At 44.9% G+C, this 15,650-nt stretch overlaps 1 protein-coding gene across 11 annotated transcripts in view; it reads right to left on the bottom strand.

Annotated features, from left to right (window-relative positions):
• PRRC2B (proline rich coiled-coil 2B) overlaps positions 1-15,650 on the bottom strand; it is a 48,139-nt gene that overhangs the window by 10,362 nt on the left and 22,127 nt on the right. For 8 of the 11 annotated variants that reach the window (XR_004168092.2, XR_004168093.2, XM_031601742.2 and 5 more), the window contains exons 13-25: positions 14,860-15,035; positions 12,185-12,386; positions 11,077-11,296; positions 8,378-10,441; positions 7,169-7,368; positions 6,134-6,279; positions 5,522-5,663; positions 4,319-4,401; positions 3,423-3,614; positions 3,089-3,283; positions 2,563-2,649; positions 1,538-1,642; positions 769-961 (exon numbers count right to left, since the gene is read on the bottom strand). Coding sequence is in view for 9 of the 11 variants with exons in the window: in XM_031601742.2 (XP_031457602.1) it covers positions 769-961; positions 1,538-1,642; positions 2,563-2,649; positions 3,089-3,283; positions 3,423-3,614; positions 4,319-4,401; positions 5,522-5,663; positions 6,134-6,279; positions 7,169-7,368; positions 8,378-10,441; positions 11,077-11,296; positions 12,185-12,386; positions 14,860-15,035 (4,005 nt within the window). In the remaining 2 variants the exon portion in view is untranslated. The remainder of the gene's footprint in view (positions 1-768; positions 962-1,537; positions 1,643-2,562; positions 2,650-3,088; positions 3,284-3,422; positions 3,615-4,318; positions 4,402-5,521; positions 5,664-6,133; positions 6,280-7,168; positions 7,369-8,377; positions 10,442-11,076; positions 11,297-12,184; positions 12,387-14,859; positions 15,036-15,650) is intronic. The other 3 variants (XM_031601745.2, XM_031601748.2, XM_031601751.2) reach the window with 1 other exon arrangement.

Raw genomic sequence — 15,650 nt, 5'->3', positions numbered from 1 at the left:
CTGCATATCTGAACATAGGATATTCAAGCAAAATGAGGGAAGAATTTGTCAAGGTGGAAGTGGGTGGAAATAAATGACCTAACTTGAAAATAATGTGTTTTCTAAACAAATTAGCTACAGTGGCTGACTCATTATCCATTCTTGAATTGAGAAATGAAAAGGACATTCGCTGAATGCAGGAGAGGTCTTTTGTGAATCAGACTCCAGGTACATTTCTTTTTTCCATTCCAGGCACTCTCTTGCTAACTATACACATCACTGAACTTAATAGTGTTTTCCCTCCATAATTCAAGGATAGCAACACCTTCTCACCTACCAGAGTTATGCAAACTTTTGAACATATTTTTTTGTTACATACAATGAGCAGAATGTGCTCAGAACATGTGATATACACAGAAGTTACAAACAGCAAAATGAGTAGAACGGTTGATGCTGATACTGGGATTGTTGAGTATCTCAGTCATAGGTTTTTTTCCTTCCCTTCTCTTCAACTGAGTACATAGTGAAGGGGAAGCAAGATCTATTGATGCATTACAAAGAAGAGCCCCTACTCAGTTATAGCTAAGTCCAAAAGGAAAGTCAGCCTTGTGTTAAAATTATACTGGTAACACTCAAGAAATAGTCCCTCTTTCCTGAACTCTCCTTACAGATCTCTTAAATGTCAACCAGTCTTCCAATTTACATGGATGCTCTTCTCCACCAGAATCCATAGAGGATTCAGATTATCAACTAGACAATGCAAATACTGCTGCCACAGTTTGCAGATACCTGGAATAGATGCAGAAGGTGCTACGGACGCCACAGGCATAGGAGGCATAGAAACTCCACCAAAAGAGCTGTAGCTGACACCGTTGGAAGCTCCAACACTGGAAGGAGGCTGGATGCCTGAGCCTGCACCTCCTGGAGAGTTCTGTTCTGGTAAACTAGGAGAGTTTTCCCAAGCTTTACGAGCAGACTCCATCTACGGAAATGAAGGGCGATAACTGCAGACAATTCAAACGTGGAGGATAATACTGAGGTCTAGAGCTGCTCATCTATAAACTATTAGCTGAATCTAAATCCACTCTAGTCAGAGTAGAAAGCTAACAGGTCTCTGATCAAGGGGCTTCCATATCCATTCCCAGTGGGTATGTATCCCTCACACTCATCCCTTTGGGTATCCGACAAGTTGTTCTGGGGGTGGCAAGGTGAGGTGTTTCTTTTTGGCTGGCTTTTTTTGTTGATGTTTTTAAACATCAGGTGTCTAAGATCACTGATGAGTCACCTTACCCAGTTATCGAGACAGTCACTAGTCAGAAAGCTCTGCCACACATTTATTTTATTTTTACAATTAATGAGGACTTCAGCATCCAGGACTGTTGGAATTCATTCCTCTTCATCCATGATAAATAGCAAATATACTTAACTTTTACAGGAAATAATTAAAGATTTAGCAGCGTCTAAAAGAACAAGGAGAAAGACCACTCCACCCTCACTACTCTGGTCAAGCAGACAAGGTACCCACTTTGAGGACAAGCACATATGCCAGCTTACTTACCTTAAGAGTAAGCTCTGCTGTGGGGAAGGACATTGGGTTCAGGCCAATGCACCTCTGAAGGTGATGATCTCTTCGCAGAATGGGAATGGACTGCGTTAACCCTGCCTGAGGGGAGATTGGTGAACAGTGAATATTCAAGGAGAAAATCAAGAGGTACTACAGCCTCAGCTGGTAGCTACAGTAAGTACACCTCAAAGGATTCAAGCCTCAGGAGCAGGAGTCAAGTACTGCATTGAACCGTTATCCACTCTGCTGATGGAACAAACAAAGCTTTGATAGTGTGCAACCACACTCTTTGCATAGGGTTACATCAATGTCCATTTAAATATCAACTGGAGTCAGTAACATAAATCTGCAGAAGACAAACTTGGGATCTTACTTGAATTTCACACAATATTTGTTTCTGAAAGAGTTTCTCGAAAGAAAGCCCCCCTAGGACAAGTCTCAAAAATTCTAATTGCCTACAAACTTGAAGACATTTCAAAAGCAGCCTTGTGAGTTTCTCACACTGCTGTCCACAGCTGAGTTACAAGCTAGGCTTTCGGTGTGCTCACTCCTGCACATATAACAACGAAATACACAGATGGCTGAAACAAGCTAGGAAACTTCTCAAAGGGCCTGGCTTAAAAAGGTAACAGCTTTGTTTTGTGCTGTGGCAGATGAGATCTTCTGAGGAAGCTGCCAGTCTAGACCTAAAAACACCAGTATGACCATCACATCCATTACCAGCACTCCTCTGTTTCAGGAGGAGCAGACCGGTCATCTCAGATCTGTAAAACCTCTTGGCTTTACACAAATCACTGAACGATAACAGACTTGTCTGTATCACTCCCGAGCCAGTGATGCTCATTTTACCAAGGTAACTCAAGGGCAACAGATTTCCATTATGGATCTTTGTCACGTGAGATGCCTGAACAGTAAACGTGAAGTGCATTAAATGTGAAAAGAAACATGCTCTAACTGGTAGCATCTGAGATTTAACCAAGAAAAGGGTCAGATGATCAAAACAAATACAAGATACTTACATTACTGGCCAAGGCATCCTGCAATTTGGTGACAGGGTTAGCAGCAGTGCCAGAAGCAGAACCAGGTGGCAAGCTGAAGTCGGAGTCCTGAAGAAGCGGAACATATAACATTCAAATCCAGACCCAAGGGCCACCAGTTTGCTTCTCATGGTTAATGACTGTAGCCTGAATCATGACACTAGAAACTAAAGACTGTCCTTCAGTAAGCCTCACTGGAAGACAACATGGAGATGCTTCTCAGCACTCAGCAGCAGGCAATCCCCAGAGGCACAAAGGCTTAGAAGGCCACTACTTTGTCTATCACATCTATCACCACCCCAACAGGTCCCTGGGACACTACTTACAAAAGGATATTATGCATTTGGCCAACACATCTTGAGTACCTGGTTCGTGTCAATGAAATCTAAGGCAAGTCCACAGTGTATACACTGGAAGCTTCCTCTAAACAATCCTGCTGCCTCAAACCACCTTTCACATCTCAACAAGCTCAAACCACCAAGAAGATAAAATTAAATTCAATCCTCACTTTAGGATTTACTCCAAATTCAATGGGTGGCACAGGAAGTACAGAATCCACGTGAATTTCCACCCCATTAACAGGGGGAATATTCCCTTCCAGCCGTTCCGTTCCCTCCGAACCCTTTCTGTTTTTCAGGGAGCGTTCGTTGCCGATTGGTCCAGGCTTGTGTTCCTTGTTCTGTCCTGAGCCTTGATCTGAATCCTTAACAGGAAAGCAGAGAGGCTGAGACAAAAAGACCAAATAACCCCATCTCAAGCCTTAAAAGTGCTACTAAGAACAAAAGAACCACTTCACAAGTTCTCTCACTACGTGCTCTGGCTTGGCTGCAAATCCAGATTACCTTTTTATCAGATTGCTTCTGCACTTGCTCCTTCTGGCAGTCAGGCTTTGGGTCCACCAGGCCAGCCCCATTCATCTCCTCTGGTTTGAGGGTGCCATATGGAGAACTGCGCTGAGAGGAGGTCGCGGAGGATTCCCGAGACTCCGCACTCAAGTCAATGCCACTATCCCCCTGGCTGCCTTTAAAACCCTGCTATGCAAAGCACGAAATGCATTAAAGCCCCGGACTTTGACCCAAATCCACAAAGGAGGAAAAATATCCCAGAAAACAGCAAGACCATGTCCCCTTCTGAAACCACATTCTTGGTTAACTACAAAGGAGTTGGTCTTGACCTGCAGCATTCCCTTGGCTACTGCTTTACTGCCACACAACCCTGAGACAGGATAACCAAGGTATTAATCCCACTGTGGCTTCAGAATAAGGTGAAAGCAGCACACATGGCAAGTAGGCTAAGACAGCCAAACTTTTGTTTCTTGTAAACCAAACCAGACTTGAACTCTGGACTCCAAGGTGAAACATTCTGAAACTTCCTCTGCCATCCCTGCATTAAGACTACTGTAGCCTACAGCTACACACTGCTCACAGGAATGAGGCATAAAAAAAACCATTATCTATAGTATTTCACCTTCCTGGACAACAGATTGCTTCCAGTTAGGAGCACAACCCTGGCATAAACCTACCAGACAGTTACTGCAGACTTACACCCACATCTAACTCTAAGCAACACTTGGCCCTCTAGGTTAGAGCAGCATGAAGCTCAAATCAGAACTGCAGAGTTTAGAATTGCACAAGCAGAGCTGACGGTCACTAAGCACAGATGGAGCAATGAGAAGCATAAGCCATCTATGTTAAAATTTTACACACACAATACCTGAATGGCATGAGTTGCCACTTACCTCAGTGGAACTAGATTCAGTACCATTGAAGGTATTAACAGGCTTGCTCCAGGAATCACTTCCAGGAGATTGAACTGAAAGCGCTGGAAGAAAACGCAGGAGTAGAGTTCAGTTGCTTTGAACAGAACTACGAGCACATCTTGTGCACTGTGCACGTTGCACAATAAACGTTTCATTTCTAGATTTAAGAAAGGATATTTTCACTACCTCAAAAAGTTATTGCTCCCCTGTCAGCTGAGATGGGCAGAGAAGATAGGCTGCAGAGAGTTGAGGACAGACAACAGAGGAAAGAGATTCTTCAGGAATGTGAGAACAATAGGACAGAGAGGATAACAAGGGAGGCACTAGCTATTAAGTGCTAAAGGATACGCTAAAAGCAAAATAAGAAGGCGGCTGAAATAGATCAAGGCCAACAAGCCTAGAAAATGCTAGGACCTTAATCTTACAAAAAGACCCAGGAAATAGACTGGGACACTGACATGGCCAGCAACAGGAGATGGATAGCTTAACAGTACAGTTCTGAACAGACAAGAACAGGGAGGTGATTGCCCCCTGTACTCAGTTCTGGTGAGGCTGCTCCTCAAGTACTGTGTTCAGTTTTCAGCCTCTCACTACAAGACAGACATCAAGGCCCTGGAGCACCACCACAGAAGGGCAACAAAGCTGGTGAGTGGTCTGGAGCACGTCTTAGAAGGAACAGCAGTTGAGGAAACTGGGATTGTTTAGTTTGGAGGAGTCTCACGGGAGACCTTACAGCTTTCTACAACTACCTGAAAGAAGGTGTGGTGAGGTAGGGGTCGACCTCTACTCCCATGTAACTAGCAATAGGACTAGACAAATGGTCTCAGGTTGCACCAGGAGAGGTTCAGGTTGGATATGAGGAAGAATTTATTTTCAGAAAGAGTGGTCAGGCATGCTGGAATGGGCTGCCTAGTGAGGTAGTAGCGTCACCATCCCCAGAGGTGTACAACAAATGTTTACATGTTGTACTAAGGGATATTGTTTATTGAGGAAATATTGGTTGTAGGTGGATGATTGGACGAGATGATATTGGAGGTATCACCTTAGTGATTCTATGATTCACTCTGAAGTCTGCTAGTGTCCATCCCATTTACATCATCAGAAAAAAAGAAAGTTGTCTCCTCTTAAGCATGTACACCCTGCTTCTGTGAAACACTGCAAACCAAACACTCCCAAACTTACCTGGGCTGTTGCTCTCCCAGATTTCTGTGCCCAGGCTGTTTCCAGACACAGTTACGTCACTTTGCTCCAAGCACAAGCTGTTTTGCTTCTTAGCAAATCGAGGAGGAATGCGAGATTGAAGAACACGGGCCTTAGCTGGTGCCTGAGATAGAAAAAGCATAGGCTGTTAGACATGTCACTGATCTGGATTAATAAAGCCTGTTCCTGGCAAGTTTAACCCAGGATTTCAAAGTGCCAATGTCACGCAGAATCACAGAGTTGTAGAGTTGGGATGGACTTCTACAGATCATCAAATCCAACCATGAAAAGCCCCTAACTTATGTAACAGAAATGTGTTTCACAAGTGAAAAAAATTCTATGACTTTTTCCCCCCCCAGTGTTAGGGAGAGCTGCAGCTCGAGCAAAGCAGAATTGTCAGTATATCAGACTTGCTTTGCTTAATTCCTCTTCTTCTGAAGCCAGATCAGAAGCTAGAGCCTAACACAGTATAAATCCTATTTTGGACAACTGCATATTTTTCCACTTATACAAATGCTTTCTGGGGCCTTATTCCTATGACAACAGTTTAAAAAAAACGTATAGATCAAATTTTTTCTACTTCCTACTTCTTACCTGAGCAGCCTGCTCCTTCTTTCTTCTCTCCTCTTCCAGCAAACGACGTTGTTTTTTAGTAAGAACTTCAATGAAGCCTTCACTCGCCATAGATCCCACTTCATTCTCTTCTGCTGTGTTTGACACCCGATTATCAATGATGGTACCTAAACAAAGTGCATATGGGTTAAAAAAAAAAGCGTATGCATACGAAGCTTTATAATTGCTCTCATTTAGAGGGCATTCTAAATAGGACCCACTTGCTACAAATAAATAAGCAAGTTTAGTCAGCAATACTGCAGCTAAGCTTTGAAAACTAAGCCACAGTCACCTGTGGACATCAACTAGTCATGTTAGCCTCCAAGACTTTGCTCTCCTTTGCCTCATGGGGAGCATGCTCCAGCTGGGGCTGTTTGGAAATATGTTAAATCAGGACACTTCAGGTGTATTATCAGTGGAAACAAATCTCACACCTCTCCAGGACAAAGCAGGCACAACTGCCATTAGAAAACATCTATGAACTTTGAGTGTAAAGCTTCAGTTCCACTAATGGCAAAAAAGCTGAGTCCAGCAAGAGGAGTGAGTGATCTTGTGCGGAGCCAGGAGTTAAATTCTATGGTCCTTATGGACCCCTTCCAACTCAGGACATTCTGATACTATTAATGCCAATATTTTCAGAGCTACTTATTTCTTGCCTGCTTGCTAGAAGCTCAGAATCCAGATTCCCCACTTTAGATGCTCTTTTCCTTCCTGCTGTGAAAGGATTTTGGGGCTTGAAATGTAACACTGTAGATCAAAACACAGAACAGCCTCATTTCTCTCTAGAACCAAACTTTCTATGGCAGAAACATCTAAGAGGTTGAGCCAGATCTGGCTGAAAGTCTGGGTTTTAATTCTATTTATCTTCCATGATGCCCCTACTTAGAAACTCTGGAATGTTCTTGTTCAAGCAAATCTAACTTGATATTTAAAGTTACAGAAGGTTGAACTAGCCAGGCTTGAAGTAAGCCACAGTCTGTTAACAGTTAAAACAAAACAGACAACGACACTACTCACTTCCATAATTCAGTTCAAATTGTGACAATGTCTCTCCCTTTTCGCTTGCTCTCTGCACAGTGGACTTTGGCTCCTTCTCTGACTTTTTACCCGGCCCTTCAGCACTCTCTGAGTTAGCAAGAGAGGCTCTATCCAGGCTGTAAATGGAGTGGCTGCTCCCACCACTGGTGTTGCCAAGGCCCCCTCCTTCTTCAGTAGATCTACAAGATAAGAAGAGAAAGGAATCAGGTTTGTCCCTAGAAGATAAAAAAAAGTAACAAGAAAAAAAACGCACAGGTATTTTCCTTACCAGGTTTCTAATCACACCTCATCCTTCCCCACTGTTTGCTCAACAGAAGATGACATTAATTCTGAGCACACAGTCCACTATAAGGACTACCGGGTAAGTGGGTTGGAAAGAGAACAATACCTGAACTCATGAGTCAACCAACAGGCTGCCACTGCAACAAAGACAGTACCCTAGCTTGTCCCTGCAGGGAGGGCTTTGTGCTTCCGAAACAGTGTCTCCTACCCTCCTATGATACCAGCCTACTAGCTCCCTTGTTCTTTGCAATTGGCATACATTCCCTGTCAAGTATAAATCAAGAGGAAGGGAGGCAGATGGAGAGAAGATGGCAACACTGAGCCCCCCCCCCAAAAAAAAAAATTTTGCCCCACTTTCTTTCCCTGTTTCTCAAGAGCTGGTGGAGATAGGTTAGAAGATGACAGATCACAAAGAGCAAGTTGCCTATTTATCAGCATTATAAGCTCAGTATGATGAAGCTTCACAAGAAGCTTTATCTCCTGCTCTTATTAAAGAACATTAAAAAAGCAGCCATCAAAGCAGCTCAGAAGCAAGGTACAGCTAACTCAGCATCCTCTTCCCAGTGCTGGTGAATCATGAGATTCTTCACAAGACACTTCAGAGAAAATACTTAATCCTTAGCGTCAGAGTTATCTCACAGTACTCACTGGAGGAACTCCTCCCGTCATCTTAGAAACACACAGCACTGCCTCACCACTCAACACCAGACCCTGCTAAGGTTGAAGAAAATATTTGCTCAGGCAAATATAGACACATTAAGCTTGAATAAGTAGAGCTGGAAATCACCCACATCAGACTGAAAGAGATACAGGCAACAGCCCCCCACTCAAAGGCCAGCCCTTCTCCATGAACCTGTTATCCACATACCAGCTGACAGACATTTGTACATGAGAAAGCAACTTTACCTTTTACTTTTTATGAGCGCCCCATTCTGCTGGCTCTCATATCGTGAAGCTGCTCCTACAGTCCTGACAGACTGCTCCACATATCCTGCTGGCTCAGCCTTGCGGTTCTGCCTGTCCACTAGTGGCCTCTGGCTTGAGAAGCTCCTCTTTGCTAGCTCTCTCTTCTCTCCCATGCTGCCACTCCCAAGGCCACTCTCCAGCTGGCCCTCACTCTCCGAAACTCCATCTCGCCTCTCCCGACGCTCACTGAAGTCACTGCTTTCAGATGCTGTCTCCCACTCCTCGTTTGCATGGTCTGAGGAGTTCTGGTAGGATAGCTCAGGAGACCGCCTGCCCGAGATGCTGCTCTTCTCTGTGGTGCTCAGCTTGGGCCGTCCTGCCCACTGGCTGGGCAGCAGGTTGGGGCCTCCCTCGTCAGGGTTCCACTGACCAACCGATTCTCGCTCTTGCCGGAGGCGCCTGAAGCGTGGAGGCTTGTCTTGACGGGGGGGACGCCGCCTCCTGAATGGCCTGTTCTCTATGTTCTCCTGATCTGCTAAGTAATCCTCCTGGAAGAAGTGCCTCTTGTCATCCAGATGGCTCTCATCAAAAACCCGACTAGAGAAGGAATCCACGTGTTTGTAAGAATCCTGAATGTAGTCCCTGTCAGACTGTTGCCGGCTCCCAAAAGCATCTGATGGAGAAGTGTGGCTGTACTCCTGCCACCCTGCTCCCCCACTCCTGCCTTGCCACTGGGCTGGCTCCTTGCCCATGAAACCTCTTCGCCCATAGCCAGAGTTGCTTAGCCTTGGTGGCAGTGACCTCCCAAAAGCTCTTGGGGCCCTCATCTTAGGGTCGAGACTGGTGTGATCATCTGAATAGATTTTGTTGGACCTCCAAGACTCTTTGAAGTCTCCCTTCTTCAAATCACTGTCCTCTCTGTCCAGCACAGAGCCATCATTGCTGTTCTCTGAGCCCCTCTGACGGCGACGTTTGGGGAGTTCCTCATATTCTGACCCTTCACTATGCGTCTCACTTGCAATCCTTCGCCTTGGCTTGCCCCTGGGGAAGTCCTCTGGCTGGTTGAATTCCCGGAGCCCTCGCCCTCGGCTGCTCCGCTGGTTGTTATAGACTCCCCGGCTGCTCACAACAGTGCCTCGGCCCCTGAAAGTGAATTCTCTGAAGCCTCTCCCTCGCCCACGCCCTTGACCTCTCCCACCAAAGGCTTGTTCTTCATCAATGAAGATCCAGTTATTTCTCTTTGTGGGAGGAAGATCACTGGACTCTCTGGAGAGCTTGTTCTCCCAGGTTCTTTCTGGTTTATCTTCCTCCTCCTCCTCCTCCTCCTCTTCTTGTGACTTCTCAGCCTCGCGGGCAAGGCTGGCTTGGGAAGAGCCTTTGTCATCCAGCAGGTAACGTGTGGAGTTCAGTAAGGCCGCAGAATCGTCAGATTCGTTTTCAACTTTCTGAACAGTCACCTTCTCCTTCAGGTGGCGTGAGGTGTCTTCTCCCTCCAGTTTGACCTTCTCCATCTCCTTCTCCTTCTCCTCCACCTTGAGGGCTTTCAGGACTGGCTTTTTGATTGGGCCTGATCGCCGTGTCCTCCCAATTTGCTCCTGCTGTTGAACACCTGTGCTTCGGTTTTCAGGGGCCCACTCTGCTGGCTCTTCAGCAGGCTGTTTGGTATTAGCTCCTTCTTTCTTCCACGGGTCAGCAGTGAATGACTGCTCATTTCTGGGAACTTCTTCAGTAATCTCTGCTGCAGTCTCTGAAGGTTTCTGGTGGTGGCTGATATCCCAGCCATTATATTCAGGTTTCTTCTCTGCTTGGATAAAATCAGGCTCTAGAGGTGAACATCTCAAGTTTGCATGGCGGTTGCTGGAAGGACAAGTTTCCTGTACACTCTCCTGATGTTGAAATAAGAGATCTTGGCCTAGCCTCTGAGAAGACAGACAGCTGTCAAAGTCTCCTTGGGCCTTCTTGTCAAAAGCATTCAAATATTCCTCCCCTCTTTCCTCAAAGAGATCTCGTTGGGGATTCAGATTCTCTGGCCTTCCAGGAGAGGAAGAGTAAGAACTGCCATTTCTATGAAGGAAACAACAACATAAAACAGTCAGCTAATGCAAAGCACAGCATGCACCCAAGAGCCCAAGCTGAGCACAAGAAGTACAAGAAAATAAATTAGGTTTTGTTCTACATCATGAGACAATGAGCCTTTAAGTAGCAGATATGCCCTGCATTCTGGTATGGCCCCAGGCTGTACTATCTGGTTTGTCAAATCAATGGATGATAAAGAAAGCAGTTCCTATGATGGGCAGCAAACTTAAGAAATAAAGGGAAATGCAGCCCCCAACAAGTAACTGAATTCAGGAAGTCCAAAAGAATTAGGAGACAAACTAGAAATGACAAGAATTTCTGACTCATCACTTTCAGTACTATCCATGTAAATGACAAGCAACTCCTACTGAACAGGCAAGTTCCACAAGGCTCCAAGCTGGTCAGTCTGGACTAGCGTCAGCCAGAAAAACTGAGTTAAGTCAGTCTGTAAGCATCTTCACAACGTAAACTCAACAACTTAAGGGTGCTACCAGATCAGTACCCTGGCCTGTTTGACATCTTTTAGGTCAACTCTAAGCCTGCTTTTCAGTATGAAACGGCCTTTTATGACAGCACGGCCTTCCACCATAGCATGTGTGAGGATGGGGGAGATCTGCACTCACCTGGCATGCAGCCCCTCCATGGTCATGTTGTCGGACTGCTTTTGATGCGACAGGGAGTACCCTTTGCTCTGCAGAGTTGCATAGCTCTCCTGGCCCCATACTGGCACAGGATCCATGGGAGCAGCCTTCCTTTCCACCTGACCTGCCTGACAGTTCTGATCTTCAGATCGACAGCTGTTTGCACCGATGGAGTCCTGCTGAATCATGGGCTTCATAATTCCTGGTCATGACAGAGTTTGTATTGTTAACACTAGTCTCACTCTCAGAAAGAATTAACAATCTAATACTAGCTTGATTCCCCTTCCCTCCTGGACTGCAGGTGACTGCAGCCATGGAAACCTTTCTGCAGAGAGAAGCCTGCACTTGGGAAATACACAGCTGGGAAATATACCTAGAATGACATAGCAGGTGACACAGCTTTCAGAAACCAGCTTGCTCACTACACACGGTCACAGGCTTGGCAGTAAGCAGGTGCATGAAAACAAGCCACAGACTCAAGGGAGTTAATTTATACACCCTAGTGTTTATACTCATATCTCTGAAGATCAGTAGCAAGGTAAGCTCTGTGCTTCTAGCACCTTCCCAGAAACTACAGATTTTCCCGCTATATTTGCTAATCATTCCCAAACTGATCCTCCTCTTCTTAAAGGGGAAGATCTACTTTATACCTTCTATGGCTCCACAGCTGCTAAGGAAGATATCCCAGTGCAGTATAGGAGATGGAGAGGCAATATGCTCTCCCTCCTAACCTTCTTTGTTTCACCGGTAGTCCTCCTCGCAACTGACTTTCTCATCCCTAGAGGTTTACTGCAGCCAGCCAGACAGGATAAGAAGTCTGGGGTGAGGTGAGACAGATGAAGCACAGCAAGTGAAGAGAGCCACAACTATCTCAACAGGTCATCCTCCCCCATGACCAGAAACCACCTGAAATACCAGTCCTGAGGACACAGAGCACCTGGGCACTTGCAGAAGCTTTAAGACTGTAACATGATCCTTACATTCTAAAATCTGGAAAACCTATTCCCAAAGTCTTAGGTCTGAGAGTAGCTTTCCAGATACTGGACCAAGTCAACTGCTACGATAAAGGGAAACACTGAGAATATCTCACCTGAAGGATGAAGGGCTGAAGGGTAGAAATCCACAGGAGTGCGACTCTGAGCCATGCGAGGGTCCATATAGGAGGGCATCATCATCCAGCGAGGGTCAAAGCCAAGCATCTGGGGGTGCGGTGGGTAGAACGTTCGATGGGAGTGGGATGGTGGAGGATAGACTTGCTGCTGCTGCCAGTGCTGCATCTTGTACAGCTGCTCCTGCAGGGAAGAAGAATGGGCCATTTGACATCAACTATCATGGCGCAAGAAACCACACCTGCAACCTGACCAGACCAAAGAAAATGCATTCATTGTGTAAGAGGCTCAAAAACAATTCAGAGAGGAAGGTAGAGCAGTTACAGGCAATTCACCACAAACTGAAAATGCAGCAAGTGCTGTTTTTCTTAAACTATCTAGGACACAATAAACGCAGCCAAGAGATCAGGTTATCACTACGAGCCCACTGCATAGTCAAATGGAAGAGATCAGCTTCAAGACTGAAGGAGTTCATATTTTTCTCAGCATTTCCATAAGATATAGGACAGTTTCCTGTCAAACATCATCCCTTAACTGGAACTAAATACTTCAGAAGACATTGCTCCTTGAAGGAAATGCCACTGTAAGTTATTTAGTGTGTGTGCATAATAGTCCTATTCATGTCAGCCAAACAGATTAGATAAGAACATTCTAAGTTCAATTAGGAGACTGTTAATATTTCATAGTATTTCCTGTGCACCCTCCAGAGACGGACTGACACCACTGGGTTGTTTTCCATTTCCCATGTGGCCAGTTTACCTTCCTTTAGATGAGGAGTGTTACGATGTTAATTTGACTCAACGTTTAACTACTGCCTAAGGTGCAAGAAGAACCTACATTTGAAAGGAACTCTGTGTACTGAGGAAAGTTTTCAAAACATAAACAGCTTTAATTAACAGGAAATACGCCTGTTTACTTGTCAGGCTTGTCACCACACTTTTCTTACTGAGCTTACAGTGTCCAATACAGTAACCGTTTACAACAAAGGCAATCCCTAATACAGAGCAAGAGGCAAACTTATATCTGAAGCTAAAAGTCATTATGGCTGGAGAGAAAAATAAGATAAACACAAAGATTAAGTTCCTACTCTTCCAGGGTCCTGGATAAAGTATTCATAAAAGACAGCACTGACGGCATCAACTTTTTTCTTTTCACGAAATCACTGTCACAAAAGCAGCAATACAAGCCACCCAAAATACAAACTGCTTCATACATACTAACAGCACAAAGGGTGGAAGAAAATACAATGAAAATTTAATGTTCTTCCAGTAACAATGACCTGAGGTATTAACAGTGCAACAGCAAAGACATCCAATTATTTTAGCTTCAGAGCGTCTCTTAAAAAGAGTAACACCAACATTTGCTGCTGCATATTTGATTCATGAAAATGTCACAAGGAATAGCCATGAGAGTAATTAAGCTTCCAAGCAAAAGCCAAATCTTCACCTCTTCACTAAGGTTTGCAGCAGAGTTGATAATATCATATTTCAAATGGTTATTCTATCAAGATTGACAATTAATTCTGTGTTATCACCAGCCTGAGTACTGCAGCTGCCCTAAGGAGGGAGGCTTGCTGCAGCAGGGAGAGCTGGACAGCACACATGACATATAAAGTACTGTAAAGCTGAGAAAGAGATAAGCCACATGAGGCAATTGACTGGTTTCTCAGTGCCCAGAAAGAACTGTCAATGAAACAAAACAGAAACAAACACATACTTGTGTTACAAAGAAAATAATGATCAGCAAGCACCTCACAGAAAAAAAAAGAAAAAAAGGGTCATGTAGAAAATTGGAGCAGATGTAAAAAAAAACCACCTCCCTCTGCAAAGGCAAGAGGATGTGGAACAAGAAGCACTTTATACCACTCACATTCAGTCCAGAAGTAGAGTTCAAACCACCTGTCAACTTAAGCACAGTTTGACCCGGGCAGGTGAATGGCTACCCATAGCAAACAGGGTAAGCATACAGCAAATGTAAAATCAAGTGCAAATGGCTGGTACCCAAATAAATCAGCCTCCTTTCCCTTAGCATGCATATTCAGCACCATGTCACCTGCAGCAGTGCTGAAGAGCACCAGCTTCTATCCTGTGCCAAGGAATAAGAACAGGAGTTCACCAGGTTTACCACCAGCCAAAAGTGTCAGATACTTTGCTGGATCTGTAAGAACCAACATAGCCACTGCTGCTTTTTGACCCTGAACACAGCAAGGTGAAAGTCTCTTTCTTTCAGTACATGAACACATTTGCAAACCAGAGCTCTGCTACACACCACGTAGTCCTAAGATGTCACACTGTCAGGAGATGCAGAGACAACAGTGCCAGACAAGTCGACATTTCTGACAGCAGCGTCTACTTTTCTCCCAGGCAAGTGATAAACCTGGCTTGCCCACGCCTCTCCCCAGTCACAGAAAGTTGTTAGCACAATGGCTCCAGCACAAGGCAAAAAAATCATGTAATCTACGTAGAAAGCCTTTTCACACGTTACACAGTTGACATCTGTGATCAAGAACAGGGAAAAAGGCTGGAGGAGAACCAGCAGTTGTCACCTCCCAGCCCAAGGATTTGTTGGTTACCTAACACTGACGGCACTGAAAATCAGGCAGACAACTGTTATAAGGGGATCCAAAGAAGTGGGGAAGGAGTATCACACCTATTACCTGCTGCTGTTGCCTCTGGAATCGTGGGGGAAGAGACTTCTGGTATTTGTTGAATTCCTGTGCTGGGGATGGAGCTTCTCTGAGCTCCTCCTCACTGCTGCTTTGGGGTGCTGCTGGGGCAGGAGTCTCCTCTTCCAGATAGCCAGAGACATCCTGTGTCTGAAACTCAGGGGTTGCTGGAGAGAGGAAAATAAGCCTTGATGAGTCCTGCCCACGATACAGCTTGTGTGTACATCACCAGAGCAAAATATACCAAACTGTGGGCATGTCCTGATTGTGCTATGTGGTTGAACTTTATTAGTCACATGTAGCACCTCACAATCTGTGATCTGACCTGACAGTTATTGTTTTAGTGACAGATTTTAAGATCTCCCTCTGCTATCAGCTTTCTGCTTCAGCACTGCAGGACAAAGTCCATTTGCTCTGCTACTCCTTAAATTTGTCAGCACCTCCTAATAAAACAATTTTGTGATCAGTGGCCTCATCACAAATAGCATCATCCAACCACGAGAAGTTTAGGAGGCCCATTCCAACAAGGTCTCTGATAACACAGCTAATCGAGCATGGCTAAAATAACCAAAGATGTTGTGCTTGTTGTAATAGTTAGGTTGCGCTTTTTTTTCCCTCCTCTCCCCTTAAGTGAACGCTCATCATCAATCCAAAATATTCCATAGTATACGTGAGGCAGTTCATCTCGTAGGCACCATCCCCAAATGCTCCCTCTCCCAGGAAACTCCCTCACAATTCAGGGGAAAGATCAGCACAATAGCAAAAAAAAAAAAAAACCAACA

This window comes from Phasianus colchicus, chromosome 19, assembly GCF_987193195.1.
Source record: "Phasianus colchicus chromosome 19, bPhaCol1.hap1.1, whole genome shotgun sequence".
NCBI lineage: Eukaryota > Metazoa > Chordata > Aves > Galliformes > Phasianidae > Phasianus > Phasianus colchicus.
This window is presented reverse-complemented; position numbering and strand designations above follow the sequence as displayed.